Raw genomic sequence first — 17,994 nt, forward strand, 5'->3', positions numbered from 1 at the left:
TTTGTTATATTGTTATTTTATTAATTATAAAATTATTAATTATTGTTTAGCTTAACATAATTTAATTTGTTTGTCTTTTATAATGCATTGGTTAATTATACTGCTTTAATTATTGTTGTTTAGCCTAACAATAAACTATATTGCTTTAATTTGTTATATTATTTAGCCCCATATGCACATTACACTAAAAGAGCCACTGATGTGCACATTACACATGTAACACATCCCATGTGCAGCACAAATGCACAATAATTAAAGCACTAAAGCAGTGTAATGTGTAGCCTGGCCCCCTATGTGGCCCATCTACCCCCACCCCACTCAACAAACAAACACGCCTCATGCCTGATGAGTGATGCCCCCTGCCAATCATAAAATTTCACAATCACACATTACACTAAAAGACAATTAATAGCTCACCAACACCAACACACTACACACACCAACACCAACACCAACACCAACACCAACACACTACACACACCAACACCAACACCAACGGATAAGATAAACTAAAAAAAGCCAAATTCAAAAAGTCAAAAACAGTCAAAATGACAAAACATTAATAAAGCTAAAGCTTGGCCAATCAAAAGAGAGAGAGAGTTAGTCTTATTAAAGAATAAAGAGAGAGAGAGAGAGTTTAATTCATTTCAGTTTAGATAGAGAGAGAGAGACTGAGAGACTGAGAGAGAGAAAATGAAATACCTTAAGGGAGGGAGCACTGGAGCAATCGAGTAGAGAGGCCTGAAGGCTAAGGCTGCTGAGGCAGTGACGAGGCGACTTCGTCACGAGCGATCTGCCGATCTCCATCCTCCGATAAGGGTTAGAGATGAGCGACGACGACACAGAGGGGCGAGTGAGTGACCGATCCGATCTCCGATGAATGAGCTGTGACCAATTCGATCTCCGTCTGTTGGCTTGAGGCTCAAGTGGCGTTGCTCTGAGAGACTGAGTTTAAGCTTGCTTTAGGCCTTTAGTGGTTTCCTTTTCTTCTTTTTTTTGATAAAGCCTTTAGTGATTTCTAATTTAGACCTTTAAGGACTGAGGCATTGCTCTTTTTTTTTTCATTTTTTTTTTTCAAATTTTAGTTCAAAAAAAAAAATTTGGGCTTTTTTCTTTTTGGCTTGAAAGTAGAACATATAATTATTTTTTTTTTATTTATTTAAGGGTGTTCCTAATTCTGTGATTGAAGGTGTTCCTAATATAGAGCAAATATAAAAAATTTTAAAAAAAAAATTCAGGTTTTTTTTCAAGTCAGGATGTTCCTAGGATCACCTTGAGTTGCACGTTGCGTCGCCACTGATTTCACTTCTAAAAGTTGGCCTTTGATGGACAAAAAGACAACCAAAAAAAAGATTGATTTTAAGTTTGTTTAACAAAACATTATAATTTTTTAAGGGTACATTTGGTACATTGAATGTAGATTACATTAGAAATAGTAATCTTTATTACTGGAAATAGAAGACATTGTAATGAAATAATTGTTACTATTCATAAGTTTGGTTGTTACATATGGAAAACTTGTAAAAGATGATGTATAAGGAAACTATATATTTTTAGAAATATATTAATTTTAAAACCTATTATATGCACTAAGGAATAGCTATTACATCTATTTTAAAGGAGAGGTGCTACATCTACAACAATTTTACAACATTTTTACAACAAATCATGGGTGGTTAGTTGTTACTGGTTCAAATTTGAACCTAACACTAAGATTACTTTTTTTGCCCTAACAATAACAACCAGTAATAACCTGCCACGTATGATTTGTTGTAAAAATGTTGTGGACATATCATTTCTCATTTTAAAGAGGAATAGCTATTCTTCAATTTAAAGAATAGTGTAATGTAATAACTAATCCATATAATAAAGATGTAAACAAATGACCAAATCGTTATTACACATGAATAATTATTCCATCACATGAGCTATTGCAGCATACCAAACGTACTCTAAATGTTATAAATTGTATGACTTGTTTTCGCCATGTCTGTATACTACAAGTACATTAAAATTATCAATAAATTTTATTTTAAGGGAGTTTCTTTGTTAAAGTCTCATAATGCTGTTATACTGCTACAATTATAATTTTATTACTGAAACTTTCTAAAATATCAAAAACATCAAATTCATTAATTTCTTAAATAGTTTTTAATCATTCATTATATTTTTTGTTATAATAATGAAAATTTAAACATGCACATTGTGCAAATTGTGCTTGTACTATGAGCATCAAGGTAATTGATATATAATGGGTTCTAATTGGCTCAATTAGTAAAGTCTTTTATAGTTGAGTAAGAGATTTGAGATTCAATTCTTGTCTACACCAAAAAGCTAATTGATGCCTTGATTTGATGATAAAGAGCAATCACTAGGAGCGTACGCCATAGATTAAGAAAAAAAAAAGGAAGAAGGGGTAAGTGATATATATTGTATAGTGTGCTTTCGTCATGTGGAATTGTCACAACCTAAGAAATTAATGCACTAGCTAAATCTATAATATATATCTTAAAAGGACTAGTAAAGTTTTAACCGTGACTCTTCATAATTAGTTATGATGAGGTGCAACTCGTCAGTCTCAGAAGGCAGATGGAACTCCCCGTTAGCGTCTGGTTCTCTTCAAGAAGGATGGTCACCGGTGTGGTGCCTGCCACAACGTCTCCGATGCCAAAGTTAGAGCAATCAAGATGTTTATAGAACTAGCAGTAAGGAGTATCTTTTCAGAATTGTAGTATCGTACCTTATGCTGCGAAATGTGAGAGTTTTATACCTGTGAGCCTGACTGCTAGCCGTTGGAGTGTAAATGCTCTTCTTTCATAACGCCTCAAGCCCAATTATGGGGCTTTTATTAGTCCCCAACGGTCTGCTCTTCTGGTTTCGTAACCGCCCAGGTTATTTACTGGCACCATTGAATGACTTTCCTTTCTTCGTCGTTGACGGTTTGTTCGTCATCAGGGGATATCCTCGTCATTACTATGGCCTTGTCACTATAACGTGTTCTCGTCGATCCCATCAATTGCCCCCCAGGTTCTGTGGTCGTCAGTGACGTGTCGTGAGGACCACAGAAGGTGAAAAGTTTCGTTCGTTGAGTTGTCTGTGACGCTTGGGGTTCCGCTTCAAATTTAATGAGGGATGGCGGCGTGGTATGGAACGTGGCCACGTGGCATCTGCTAATTGAGGGTATTACTAGCATGCCTCTTGGGTTTCCCGCTGCTTTTCAGTTTCCTTGGGTTTTTGGGTTTTAAAAAGCTTTTCTTTTCCTTTACTCTGATTTTTCCCTTTTGTTTTGTTTCTGCTATCATTCCAATCTCCTTCCGGTGATTTTGACTTTGCTCCGGCGAAAAATTTCTCCAGTGACACATTTTTCCGCCCTCAACTGTTCCTTTTTCCAGGGTACGTTGTTTCTTCGATTCCTCAGTTTATTTTCTTCACGGACTCTTTATAAATTCCTGATTTTTCTTTTGTCTTTTACTTTTGCTGTTTTTGGGTTTGGGTGTTTTAGGATTGGGTTCCTTTTTCATGGTTAGTTCTTCTGAGGTTTGGGTAGCTTGCCCCTCAATTTCTTTCTTTTTTGCTCGCTTAGGGGCGGCCTTGGGTGTCTCCGGGGACTTTTTTCCTTTGATAGGGGACTTTCTTTTCGAAGGTAGTGGGTTGAGTGTGGTTCTAGGGGAGCTATCTCCAATTTTAGGCAGGTCATTGGCTTGGTTTGTAAGAGAGACGAGGAGAATGTCGGAAGTGAGATCTAGTGAGTTAGACACCGGGTTGTCGTCTAGCGGTGGCCCAATCGAGGGTGATACAGCCGTCTCTACCCCTCGTCAAGTTAGGGCTTTTTATGCTCTCAATGAAGAGTGTGGGCTGGACGTTGATACAGTGGCCAGGTTTAAAGATAGGTTCCAGTTCCCTGCACGGGTCCGGGTTCGTCGGCTTGGTCCTGAGGATCGGGCTTGCCATTTCTTCCCAGGTGAAGTGTGCTTCTACGAGGCTGCTTTTACCTCCGGGCTTAGGTTTCCCGTCCATCCCTTGGTGATGGAGCTATTGGATTACTTTGGCATTGCCCTCGGGCAGCTCATGCCGAACTCCTGGAGGATAGTCATTAATTGTATGGAGATTTGGCTGGCCGCCAACGAGGATATGATCAAAGTGAGTGAGCTCGTCCATATCTATCGTTTGAAAGAATCAAAGGAGTTCGGGTATTACGAACTAGTCCCTTAGACGAGGAGGACTAGAATCGTTAAGGGTCTAGCCTCGTCATTCAGGTACTGGAAGTCCCGTTCCGTTTTCGTGTCAGGGGATGACTTTGAGACCCCTTCCAGCGAGGCTTAGGGTGATATCCCAAGGTTACTTCGTCGGTGGGGAACCCCAAATTTAGGTGCGTCTATGTTCCTTCTCGTCTGTTTATTTTTTGTCTTGCATGTTTGGTCGTCATTAACCACTTATTCATTTCTTTGTGCAGTAAAAAGGCGTCCCAAGTTGAAGAGCAAATACCAAGAACGTCTTCAAAAGGCAATCAAATATTCCCAATCGATTGAGAGTTGGGACGACCTCCTGGACCCACGGACACTTGTTTTCTACTGCTTGGGCCCGGATCCGTCTCCCTACGTTTTGCGCAGCATCAGCATCGAGGAGAAGAAGAGTAAGTGTTTTGCTTCGTCCAGCCTTTAATCGCGTATTTTTGGATTTCTTAACTCTTCTCTATTTTTTTTTTTTCTTTTAGAGATGACTACCAAATTCAACAAGGATATGTATGCCAAAATGAGAGCCAAGAAGGACGAGCCCTTGGCTAGCATCGGCAAGAAAGTGGTTCGCGTGACGGGGAAGGGTCCATCCGCCGTGGATGCTACTCCGATTGTCCCGGGGGTAGAGGGTGTCCGAGTAGCTTCGCCTGCCACCTCTGTCGAGGAAATCCCTACTCCATCATCAAAAAGGCCGAGGCTGTCACAAAGAGAAGGAGAAAACGGGCTCGTCCATATTTGATGACGAGGGTGTGGCTGTAGAGCGGGCACACAACATTGTGAAAGCTGAGGACCTGAAGGTCTTTTCTGGGGTTCCTGTCAATGTCGTCGCGAGTCAGCACGTCCACAAGATAATGCAGGTAAGGTTGTTCATAACTTTTTCCTTGGTCTCTTCTTTCATTTTTTTTTTTTTTACTGACGTTCTTATCTTGCTTCGTCAGGTGTTGGGGGAGAGCCTCCATCTGGCTTCTGAGTGTCTTACTCAGGAGGCTAAGGTGGCCTCCTTGACCTCTAGGATGGAGGCTCTGGAGAAGGAGAACTCAGTTTTGAAGAAGGACCTTATACAGTCGATGGAAGAGTCTGCTACCTTGAAGGAGAACGTCAAGGCTCTTAATTCTGACTTAAGGGTTGAGCGTCAGCTGAATCTGGAGAAGGATGACCAGCTTCAGGCGGCCAAGGAGAAATTGAAGACAGTTGCTGCCAGGTCCGTCGAGGCCTTTCAGCAGACGGAGGAGTATTCCACTGTACTTTTCAGTTGGTATTTCAAGGGATTCGAACTCCTCCGCCGGTACCTCGTCAAGTACCCTACAGGGGTTGATCTGCCAAGTCTAGACCTAGAAGTGGTGGATCAAGTGATGGCTGCTGACGAGGCTGCCCAACCTTCTGCTCCTGACAGTGCTGCCCCTGCTGCTGACGATGCTCCTATCGCTGAGAACACTCCGGCTGCTGACGACATTGTTACTGACGCCCCAGACGCCCGAGCCTGATCCTTAGGAAATTTATCACTTATATTTGCCTATTATGTTTTAGGCCCTTTTTGGTGATGTATATAAATTTTTTGTTTTTATTTCCATTTTCAGAACAATACTTTTTGGTCCTGTTATGAGAACAAGGATAATTGCCCTATGTTTTTGGGCTTTTCTATGATTTAATGTTTATCTGCTTCTGTTGTTACACTGTTATCTATGTTTGTGCATATGTGCTTGATTTAGCATAAACTTCTTAGCGTACCTTGTATTTAGCTGGTACTTAGTGCAAATTTCTTGTGATTTGCTCGTCACCCTTTATCTTTTGTTGTAGATGTCCATCCTTCTTCTTTTTCTTTTTACTCTTTTCCTTGCTGGTTCACCAATGTCCTTGGTTCGTTCAGTGGGACTTTGCTATTCGCGTATCCCTCGTCAGTGATTTACATCCGTCCTGGCGGAATCTTATCACTTAGCTTCTTCTTTTTTTTTTTTCTTTTTGCTGACTTGCGTCCCATTAAGGGACGTCGTCACTTAGGGCTTCGTCAGTGATTTACATCCGTCTTGGCGGAATCTTATCACTTAGCTTTTTTATGGTGACTTACATTCTATTAAGGGACGTCGTCACTTAGGGTTTCGTCAGTGATTTACATCCGTCTTGGCGGAATCTTATCACTTAGCTTTTTTTTTATGGTGACTTACATCCTATTAAGGAATCTCGTCACTTAGGGCTTCGTCAGTGATTTACATCCGTCTTGGCGGAATCTTATCACTTAGCCTTTTTTTTTTACCATATTAGTTGGTATTGTCGTCAGTGACATACACTCATCAAGGTGGACTCTTGTTAGTTTGACTCACAATTGACTGGACCTGTCTGCATAAAGACATCAAGGGATAAGAAATTTTTATTGGATTCAAGAGCGACTGCCTTTGTCTATTACATTTACTGGTGGTACTTTTTTAAATGCTCAATATTCCATGGTCGAGGGAGCCTTTGTCTGTCCATGGTTTCCAGGTGATAACTTCCTTGTCTTGAGTAGTGAACGACTCGGTAGGGACCTTCCCATGTAGGACCTAGCTTTCCCTGGGTAGGGTCTTTAGTTGCCATGGTGGTCCTGCGTAGGACGAGGTCTCCTATGTCCAGGCGTCTCAGTTTGACCCGTTTGTCGTAGTATTCGGCCATTTTCCTTTGATACTTCGTCATCTTGCTGGATGCGTTGACTCTTACTTCGTCCAGACAATCTAGGTTCAGTCGTAGTTCGTCGTTATTGATCTCTTTGTTGAAGGTTCCACGCCTGATACTTGTGACCCCTACTTCGACTGGGATTACTGCTTCTGTACCATAGGTAAGCCTGAAGGGAGTTTCTCCCGTTGGGGTTCTGGCGGTGGTTCTGTAAGCCCACAGGACATTTGGTAGTTCTTCTGGCCAAGCACCTTTCGCATCGTCCAGTCTGGTCTTGATAATCTTGAGCAGCGTCCGGTTCGTCACTTCCGTCTGTCCGTTTGCCTGAGGATGCCTTGGGGATGAGAACTGATTCTTAATCCCAAGGCCTAAGCAGAATTCCCTGAAGCCTTGACTGTCGAACTGCCTTCCATTGTCTGATATGATCGTCGAGGGAATCCCGAACCTGCATATTATGTTCTTCCACACAAAGTTCTGGATCCGAGCCTCAGTGATCATTGCTAGGGCCTCTGCTTCCACCCATTTTGTAAAATAGTCAATAGCAACAAGAAGGAATTTTACCTGACCTTTACCTTGGGGCAGAGGACCGACGATGTCGATTCCCCATTGTGCAAATGGCCATGGGGAAGTTATGGTCGTCATTTTCTCTGCTGGAAGCCGCTGCACATTCCTGTATCGTTGGCATTTGTCGCACCTCCTGACAATGTTAGCAGCGTCCACCTGCATGGTTGGCCAAAAGTATCCTGCTCTTACCACTTTGTTTACTAGGGATTTGGAGCCGGCATGGTCGCCACAAATTCCTCCGTGTACCTCCTCCAAGATGTATCTGGCCTCTTCCTCGTCGACGCACTTCAAGTAGGGCATTGAGAAGCCTCTCTTGTACAAGACATCATTCAGGATCGTGAATCTGGCCGCCCTCTTCTTGATCTTTCTGGCTTTTTCGGTGTCTTGAAGTAAGTGCCCGTCCTGGAGGAAGGACATTATGGGCGTCATCCAGGTGTCGATGCTCTGGATGGTGAAGGTTGCAACTTCCTCGATACTAAGGTGTTTTTGGACTTCCATCGCCATGTCCATGCTAGTCCCCTCTTCTTTCGATGACGCTAGCTTTGACACTTCGTCAACCCCCATATTCAGACTTCTTGGGATTTCCATGAATTCCACGGTATCGAATTCCTGAGCTAGCTGTCTTGCCAACTTGAGGTACTTCTACATCATTTCTTCTTTTGCCTCGTATTCTCCCTTGATCTGTCCAATCACTAGCTTTGAATCACTTTGGATCAACAAATCTTTGGCACCAAGAGCTTTCCCAAGCCTGAGTCCCGTCAGTATTCCTTCGTATTCAGCTTCGTTGCTGGTGGCTAGGAACTTTAGCTGGACCCCATATTTCAGCACTTCTCCGTCGGGGGTGGTTATGATGGCCCCTACTCCCCCCTTTTTCTAGGCTGACGAACCATCAGTCTGTATTATTAGTTTATCTGTTTCGTCGGTACTCTTGCCTTCGTCAGGGAACGTGAGTTCTGCAATGAAGTCCGCCAGAGCTTGTGCCCTGATTACTGTCCTTGGATGGTATTCAATGTCAAATTGACTAAGTTCAATTGCCCACTGGACCATTCTCCCTGCTGCTTCTGGCTTGCTCATTGACTTCTTGATTGGTTGGTCTGTCATTACGAGAATGGGATTCGACTGGAAATATTGCCTGAGCTTGCGCGAGGCCACTATTAGTGCAAACGCAATCTTTTCGATCCTTGGGTATCTGGACTCAGCCCCTTGGAAAGCTTGGCTGACGTAGTAAACCGGGAGTTGTTTCTTACCCTCTTCTCTAATCAAAGCTGCACTTACTGCCGAGGCTGACACCGCCAGATACAGGTATAGGTTTTCTCCTTCTTTGGACGGGCTTAGGAGAGGCGAACTGCTCAGGTATTGCTTTAACTCTTGGAACGCCGCTTCGCACTCGTTGGTCCAGGCAAAAGCCTGCTTCAGTGTCTTAAAGAAGGGCAGGCATTTGTCTGTGGCCCTAGAGACGAACCTGTTTAAAGCCGCTATTCTCCCTGTGAGTTTTTGAACATTCTTGACGGTCTTGGGTGAGGCCATGTCGATAATAGCTCGTACTTTCTTTGGGTTTGCTTCTATTCCTCTTTGGGACACCATGAATCCCAAGAACTTCCCTGAGGCTACCCCGAAAACACATTTGCTTGGGTTCAACTTCATCTGGTGTTTTTTAAGGGTTGCAAAAGTTTCCTCCAAGTCGTCGAGATGTGTGAGCTCTTCCTTACTCTTGACGAGCATGTCGTCCACGTACACCTCCATGTTCCTACCAATCTGTTGGCTGAACATTTTGTTTACCATTCTCTGATACGTAGCTCCAGCATTTTTCAGCCCAAAGGGCATCACCTTGTAATAGTACAGTCCTTGGCTTGTGATGAAGGCTGTTTTCTCCTGGTCTTCTTCAGCCATCTTTATCTGGTTGTACCCTGAGAAGGCGTCCATGAACGTCAGTAACTTATGTCCGGCGGTGGAGTCCACGAGCTGGTCTATCCTTGGTAGAGGGAAGCTGTCCTTTGGGCATGCTTTGTTCAGGTCGGTGAAGTCTACACACATTCTCCACTTTCCGTTCGCTTTCTTTACCAGGACGACATTGGCGAGCCATTCTGGATAATATACTTCCCGGATGAATCCAGCCGTCAAGAGTTTGGTTACCTCCTCTGCCACTACTTGATCTCGCTCTGGAGCGAAGGTTCTTCGTCGCTGCTGAACGGGCTTCCTGCTGGGATCCACATTCAGCCTATGCTGGATGACTTCTGGAGATATGCCGAGCATGTCCTCGTGACTCCATGCAAAGACATCTAGATTCCCTTTAAGGAACTTTATGAGTCTCGTTCTCATCTCGGGGCCTAACGTCGTCCTTATCTTGGTCGTCTTGTCTGCATTTCCTTCCACCAATTCCACTGTTTCCAAGGTCTCCATCCCGTCCTCCTCTTTTTCTTCAATCGTCCACGTGTGGTTCTCCTTTCCTGCCAGTACGGCCTGATAACATTCCCTTGCCAGGACTTGATCACCCTTTACTTCACCCACGCCGTCGTCTGTTGGGAATTTCACCTTCAAACAGTAGGTTGACGTCGCCGCCTTCCACTTGTTGAGGGTGGGCCTCCCAATAATGACATTATAGAATGAGGGGCAGTCTACCACCAAGAAGTCCACCTGTTTGGTCAACTGTGACGGGTAGGTCCCTGCTGTCACCGTCAGAGTCACTATACCCCTGGGGTAGACCCTGTCTCCACTGAAGCTGACGAGTGGAGAGTCAAAAGGTCGAAACCTTTTTGGATCTAATCTCAGCTGTTGGTAGGCTGGGAGGTAGATGATATCCGCTGAGCTCCCGTTATCAACAAGGATCCTTCTGGTATTGAATCCTTCTATATTCAGCACTATGACCAGGGGATCGTTGTGGGGCTGCTTTACTCCCCTGGCGTCTCCTTCACTGAAGGACATGTCTTGGTGTGTTCGTTGATACTTGGACGGAGGCATGGTGTGGACGCTATTCACCTGTCTATGATATGCTTTTTTGAGTGATCTAAATGATCCTCCTGAAAAAGGCCCTCCTGTGATTATGCTTATCTCCCCGATCACCTTGCGTGGGGGCTGGGACGGATGGTCGTCCTCTCGAGTGGAAGATTCACGCTGGGTCTTGTTGTCATCTCTGGACTTGCCATATTCTCCTTTCTTTACGTACTTCTATAGTTTTCCTTTCCGTATTAATTCCTCTATTTGCTCCTTCAGGTCTCTGCAATCTTCCGTGTTGTGGCCGTGGTCTCTATGGAAACGGCAATACTTGTTCTTGTCACGTACGTTGGGGGATGAGTGTAATGGCCTGGACCATTTGAGGTAATGCTCGTCCTTGATCTGCGTGAAAACCTTGTCAACAGGCATAACCAAAGGGGTAAATTTTACCATCCGAGGATTTCTGTCGTCCTTCCTTCTATTCCCGTCATTGTTCCGACGTTTCGGTCTGTCTCTCTTTTGCCCCCTACGGTCGTCTTCCCACTTGGACTTGTCTCCTGGCCTCTCGGTATCTTTTATGGCAGCTAGAGCATCTTCCGCGTTCATGTACTTTTGTGCCTTCAGGAGCATCTCCGCCATCGTCTTCGGGGGGTTTTTTGCAAGAGAAGCCACGAGGTCTCTGGATTTCAAGCCTGCTTTGAAGGTCGTCAGCTGTACCTTGTTATCAACTTCGTCTACCTCCAGAGTTTCCTGGGTGAATCGCTTGACATATGACCTCAGGGTCTCCTTCTCTCCCTGTCTTATGGTGAGTAAGTAATCTACTGGCCTCCTTGGGCGTTGTCCCCCTATGAAGTGGCGCAAGAAGGCACTACTTAGCTGATCAAAATTGTCTATGGACGAATTTGGCAACTTAGTAAACCATTCTCTTGCAGCCCCTTTGAGAGTCGTCGGGAAGGAACGACACAATATCTCGTCAGGTGGTTGCTGAAGACCCAGAGTCGTCTTAAAGGTATTAAGATGGTCCTGTGGGTCCTTAAGTCCGTCGAATGGCTCCAATTGAGGCAAGCGAAACTTTGACGGCACGGGGCATTCAAGTACCGCCACGGTGAATGGCGAATCCGTAGCCCTTATCATTTTATCTACGCTTCGGTCCGTCTTTTCTTTAATGGCACTCCTTAGTTCGTCCATCTCTTTCCTCATTTCTCAAAGAAGATCCGAGTTCTGTTCGTCCGGAGTAGCTGGTCTTCGGGAAGTCTCTCTCCGTTGACTATCCCCGTCTTCCTCCAAGTTATCTTTGGACCGGTTCTTTTCTTGTTGAGCTTGTTGAACCTGCTGGAGCCGCAGCTTCATTTCCTGGTTCTGTTTGGTGAGTTCTTCAATGGTAGCTGCAAGGGCTTGGACTTGCTGGGCCAAGGCTGCTGAGTCTGGGTTGGATTCCATCTGAATGTAGAGGGTTGATGGGAACTACACTCTCAGATATGAATCTGAAAATATCGTTCCCACAAACGACGCCAAACTGATGAGGTGCAACTCGTCAGTCTCAAAAGGCAGATGGAACTCCTCGTTAGCGTCTGGTTCTCTTCAAGAAGGATGGTCACTAGTGTGGTGCCTGCCACAACGTCTCCGATGCCAAAGTTAGAGCAATCAAGATGTTTATAGAACTAGCAGTAAGGAGTATCTTTTCAGAATTGTAGTATCGTACCTTATGCTGCGAAATGTGAGAGTTTTATACCTGTGAGCCTGACTGCTAGCCGTTGGAGTGTAAATGCTCTTCTTTCATAACGCCTCAAGCCCAATTATGGGGCTTTTATTAGTCCCCAACGGTCTGCTCTTCTGGTTTCGTAACCGCCCAGGTTATTTACTGGTACCATTGAATGACTTTCCTTTCTTCGTCGTTGACGGTTTGTTCGTCATCAGGGGATATCCTCGTCATTACTATGGCCTCGTCACTATAACGTGTTCTCGTCGATCCCATCAAGTTATATAACCAAGATCCACCTAGTAAACACCTTATTTGAGACATATCACATGCCCACACAATGCACATTTATATAAATCCATTCCAATCAAATCAACACAATCTAGGGGTATGCAATCTCCTCCATTTAATTTCCAACATCTTCATCAAGATCCACGTTGTTCTGCAATATCCCCAAGTCAAATGGTGTTACTATGTTGGCTCTGATACTGATATTATTGTCACGACTTGAAGAAAACACTAGCTACATTTATGCTAACTACATTTGCACTAAATTTTAAAAGGACTAATCAAGTTAAGCTATAGGCTTTAGGACTAGTCAATGCAAACCTTGTTGAGAATGTTATGAATTTAATTGGGGGAGCATATAAGAGTGTGTTTGTGTGGTCTTCTATTAAGTCGCACATTTGATGTTTACTGAGTAAATCTTGATTATATAAGCGATTACGAAGAACCTTAATTGTAATTGTGGGGAGTGGAAAGATCCCCGTCCAAATTAAAGCCCAAAAATGAAATAGGCCACGGGAAAGGATTGGGCCTGGCTTGTGTATCATGGAAAGAATTGGGCCACAAAAAGAGAATAACTGGATCACCCCAAGTATCACGGAAAAAATAAGTGACGCAAAAGATTAGTTCTCATGGAGATCGTAAGGTGCCATTTTACCCGAGGTATGGGGCGTGGGTGGACCGCATATGATTACCTGAAGATTCCTAGAACCACAGGAAGATTCAGGTACATACAAGAAGGTTGAAGATCTTTACCTCTGCATTAGTGATGAGGTTCTTACAGCCTGAACAGTGATGAGGTTCTTTACCTCACTCCTGCAACAACAAATGCAAGTTAGACAGCTTGAACAGTGGCAACAACCCCCAAAAGTCAAAGCTCTAGGATAATGGAGGGGAGGAATCCAATAAAGCAGAGAAAAATATCCCTGAGGCTCTAGTAGGCAAGAAGATTGCTGTGGTGATAAGAGCAAGGATTGAAGATATAAAAGGGAGAGGAGAGGTAAAGTAAAGAGGGATAAAAAAAAATCTACCCAGGGAGAGAAAAATAGAAAGAAAGAGAGAGTAACACTAAGGATGTGGTCACGGGAGCGAAAAAGTTTCATATGTTAATATCTGTAATTATAATCGCTACATGAATGGTCAAAGAAATCCACTGCTTGTGTTTCCCATTGTAGAGTGTTAATTCCTTATTGTTTATTTGTAATTAAGTTGTGTTAATTACTAAAGTAGAATTTCGAGGTGAGCTCCTAGGGGGGGCTAAATTCTGTGTCCTTACAATTGGCGCCATCTGTGGGAATCACTCTATTAAGTAAAAGACTCACGTGTTAGATTCTCTGGGACCATGGCCAACCGAACACAGAGCGGTCCTGCTCATCTGGAACGACTTAGTATGTCAGAAGAATCTATCCATACAGATTGACGTGTGAGGTTTGAAGTTCATAGGGAGACTTAGCAGCAACCCAGTCCCCCTCCACAAGGAAAAGGGTCAGCTACCAATATGGAGGGCCCATCCTACGTAGATAGGGATATAAAGGTGGAAAGGTTGAGGAAGCAAGTGGCCCTATTGCAAAGGAATGCGGAGAACGACAAAGAATTGTTTCGCCGTAAAGACAAGGAGCTGCTTCATTAGAGAAGACTGAGTCCAACACCCAGTCACTCCCAAGGAGATAAGTGCAAAGTGGGCGATAGGAATCGGAAAAGGGATAAAATATCACCCCTTCCTCATGGGGAACGAGAGAAAACTCCCCCCATAGAGAGAATGGTTACTCTACCTCCTTATAAGAGCAAAAGGGAAGAGCAGGATGGGGAGAGGCTTAAAGGGTTAGTTCATCATTCTCGAGTCCTTACGATGCCCTATGTTACTAGTGAGGATGCCATAGGTAAGGCTCTACATCAAATATCTCAATCCTCGTTCTCGGAAGTGATAGAGAAAACAAACCTACCTAAGAGATTTACTAGGCCAATTTTCACCATTTATGATGGCAAGACGAATCCCGTGGAGCACGTCAGTCATTACAATCAAAGCATGGTCATATACTCTAAAAACAAGGCCTTGATGTGTAAAATTTTTCCTTCTAGCTCGGGTCTAATAGCTATGAGATGGTTTGATGGGTTAGAAAAAGGGGCTATCTGAGGTTATGACAAGCTTGTTAGGGCATTTGGAGCCAAGTTTGTGACATGTAGTATGACACCGAAACCATTTGCCTCACTGTTGATGCCCGGGCCTAGAACAGCTAGAAAACCACTGTCAGGCCTTTATTTGACCACCCGCCGTGGAGACGCTCCCCCGCATGCAAGGCCCGTTGGAGGCCCCTCTCGATAATGGTGTGGTTCGCATGGAGCTTTGGGTACTTTCTCTCTCGGGGGAGGAAGTTTGGTCTACCTTTGGAGGTATGGCGGGAATCTTGGCCAAATTTTAGGTGATTACCAAAGGTAAGTGAAGTCGCCACCAATCATTGGGTTTTTCTAAGGTGTGATTGGTCACTTGTTTCTAATTGATTTTATTACCAATCCTAGCCTAAGAAAAAGGGCATTTTTCCTAATCTAATGTGAATGGAAAAAAATCTTGATTCTTGAGTCCAAAAGTTTGGTTACATGTGGGGAAGGTGTTTGGCACCCCACAATGTCTGTCCAAGGATAGTCTTTTGTTTTGACAAAACCTTAATTTTCGAAGATTGGCAGTAAAAAAACATGATTTTGGCATTGGCTTACGGGGCTTTGCATGCATGGGGGGTTTTGAGGTTTAGCTTTTGAATGGGTGTGGTCCCATTCTATGCTTTCCTAAGGCATTCGGGCAAAGTACCAGATTTCCACGGCACAAATCCTGGGACTTGTCACCTTACTTTCGCAACGAAAATTAAGCATCGCTTTGCCTTGGGTGATATGGACTGTGACAATCACAACGGAAGGGGTGAGCAAGTATATATATACATACATCATGCACAATGCAAGCACACAGAGCAGGAAAGTAAGTGCCTACATCCCTAAAGTATGGCCCAAAATATAGAGCAGAAAAGTAAATAGGGGTTGCCATACGCTAGAGATGAGGAGGAATGGTGCACGACATGATATACCTAGTACAACTCATTTAAGAGAGAAAGGAGAGAGGAAGAAAGGGGGTTTAAAAGAGTACATAACCAAATGGGAGAGGCTAGACCCCTAAATCTACTGAACATAGCCGCTTGGCTTATATCCACATGCTCACATCCTCGCCCCTTTTGCTTGCGCCTGGGAGACCATTCCCTAGCTCCAGGTGTCCTCGCTCCATTTGTGTACATGCAAAGGTAAAGACAAGAAACCAGCAGACAAGCAATAGAAGGAAAAGATGCAAAGAGCATAGGAATTAGGCATAAAGCAGATAAGCATGATAGACATGGCAAGCAAAGAAGCAAGAAAGCAAGCAAACAAGCAAGAAGGCAAACAAGTAATAAAGTAAACAAAAGGTGGTGTCCGCGAATGACAAATGTAGGTTTGGATCGAATGTCCATAACTTCACTGTGTTGAAGCATAGATGACACACTAACAAGCAAGACTCATGCATGGACATGTAAGCAAGCATGTAAAGATGCATCGAAAGCCAACGAGTGGCACAAACAAGCATGGTAAGCATAGCATCGCGCGAAGCTGAAAAGGGAAGGGTACGCACGGAGCAACCTGGCATTTGGAGATGCCTCCCAAACAGTTACATCAGAACAAGGCCTCATGGGCGTCAGATGTAATCACACAAGGTCAAGCCCGCAGAGGGCTCTAAACATTACAAAGCCTAGAACTAGAGAGGGTAGCATAAGCATAAAGCATAGAAGCAAGCAAGCATAGACATGCAAATAGGATGATCCAACCGTTTGATGTGGACCTTGGTGTATGGATGATGACAAAGACCATAGGGTCTAGATCGGGTCCTAACCATTAGGCCAAAACACAAGAAAATGCAATAAAAGGAACAAAAGGGCTACAATAACACATGTTATGACAAACAAAGCCTAGGCATAAAAACATAAACATGGCAAGAAGCACACAAGCATATTGATCTAACATGGGAAATAGCATAGAGCATATAGAGAAGAAGACCTAAGCAAGCAAGTGTGTGAAAACATAGATCTAGACATAGAGGTATAGAAACATGCATGTAAACATATAGATTTAAGCAAGGCATGGCCAAAAATGTGATATCAAGCATGTAAGCATGTAGATCTAAACAACAATACAAGGAAGAGATATATCTAAGCATGAAACACGGCATATGGCATGAAAACATGTAGATCTATACATATAAGCATGTAAGGATGCAAATCTAAGCATGTGAAAAAAGTATCCAAACACATAAACATATGAAGACAAGGATCTAAGCATATAGACATGTAAACATAGGCATAAACACATGGGTCAAGACATGTGAGCATGGCATAAAGCATAAAAGCAAGCAGAGGGACCCATAAATCTAGGCACAAGCATGGAGATAGGCATATAGACTAACATAGAACATGTAAATCAAGCCATAAACATGGAAAGCATGGAAACTTGTAGATCCAAACACAAGCACCACATGGAAAAGGTAGATCCAAGCAAAAAACATGGCATAAGGCATAAAAAGCACGGAGATTTAAGCTAGAAGCACAAATAAAGCAAGAAACATGCTAAAGAAAGTAATAAATCATGTTATTCAAGCAAAAAGAAAGGATAAAAAGCTTGATGAAGCTTTATAGAAAAAAGGGTATAGATTGTAGACAAAAAGCTACATTCATACCCCTATACCTCAAATCCAAGGTATAGAACCAAGGAGAAGAAGATGAAAGGTATGAACACTATCTTGTATTTTTGGAGAAGAGAGAAGAATCAAGAAGTTTTGATGTATTTTTGTGTTTTTTGGGAGAGAAATATGGTGAGAAAAGAGAGAAAAAAATGCCTAGAAAGATGCCCAAACAGCTCCCAAAATGTCTCCCCTTCAATCTAAGCTACCATGAGCCTTTTATAGGCTCTGACATGTTTTTTGGGGCCTGGCTGGCGTTAGCAATTTCATCCTCATGCACTTTTTCAATTTTGAATTTCGACACATATTTGGAGGTCTTCTCGGACTAGGATTGAGGTGATCTTAGTGTCCTTGGAAAGTTCTGGATGTCTAGTTTTCAGAAAACTAAAATAAAATTAAACAGTTGGATCAAAAGTTATAACCTCGGGAAGCGTGCTGACGCGCTTTTCACGGTTTTCTCAATATCTCAATTGTTTTAACTCTGATTTCAACCCATGAATAGTCATTGGAATAAGAATTTTATTATTTTCGCAATGGCATTAGTTTCAACCTTTTTTGATGATCAGATCAAGATTACAGTTTCTGGGGCCCATCAGGAGTCAACTCCAGGTCAAATATGGTCAAAGTTGCTAAAAATCTCCGAGGGGCTCAAGTTTGATATAAAACCATGAAAAATGTTGTTTTGTAAGGATTTTGACCTTATTTGACCTTCGGTCAACCCAGGGTTGACTAGGGGCATTTTTGTCATTTTGGCTGAAAAGGACACTTTGAGCACTTCGGTGTCCAAACGGGTTGCGCCACACCATTATATATGTTCTTGTGATCCCATGGAAAGAAAATGATATTTTTGGGTTTTTCAGGGTCCGGCACGTAAATCAAAGGCAGACAAA

The 17,994-nt window shown here is 43.2% G+C and overlaps 1 protein-coding gene across 1 annotated transcript; it reads right to left on the reverse strand.

The window, feature by feature from the left end:
* Positions 1 to 10,607: 10,607 nt before the first annotated feature.
* On the reverse strand, positions 10,608 to 11,573 carry LOC115970321. Its single transcript, XM_031089971.1, has 2 exons — positions 10,824 to 11,573; positions 10,608 to 10,775 (listed from the first exon to the last, which is right to left on the reverse strand). The coding sequence occupies exons 1-2, from the start codon at positions 11,571 to 11,573 to the stop codon at positions 10,608 to 10,610; spliced, it is 918 nt and encodes a 305-aa protein (XP_030945831.1).
* Between the last annotated feature and the right edge of the window lie 6,421 nt (positions 11,574 to 17,994).

The sequence above is a fragment of the Quercus lobata genome, chromosome 12 (genome assembly GCF_001633185.2).
Source record: "Quercus lobata isolate SW786 chromosome 12, ValleyOak3.0 Primary Assembly, whole genome shotgun sequence".
NCBI classification, from domain to species: domain Eukaryota; kingdom Viridiplantae; phylum Streptophyta; class Magnoliopsida; order Fagales; family Fagaceae; genus Quercus; species Quercus lobata.

Bases quoted from the DNA above. Each gene is read 5' to 3' on its own strand.
- LOC115970321 (XM_031089971.1), bottom strand. From the start codon at position 11,573: ATGAGGAAAGAGATGGACGAACTAAGGAGTGCCATTAAAGAAAAGACG. The intron at 10,776-10,823 runs GTAAAATTTACC...GTTTTCACGCAG, and splicing joins ACGACAGAAATCCTCGGATG to ATCAAGGACGAGCATTACCT.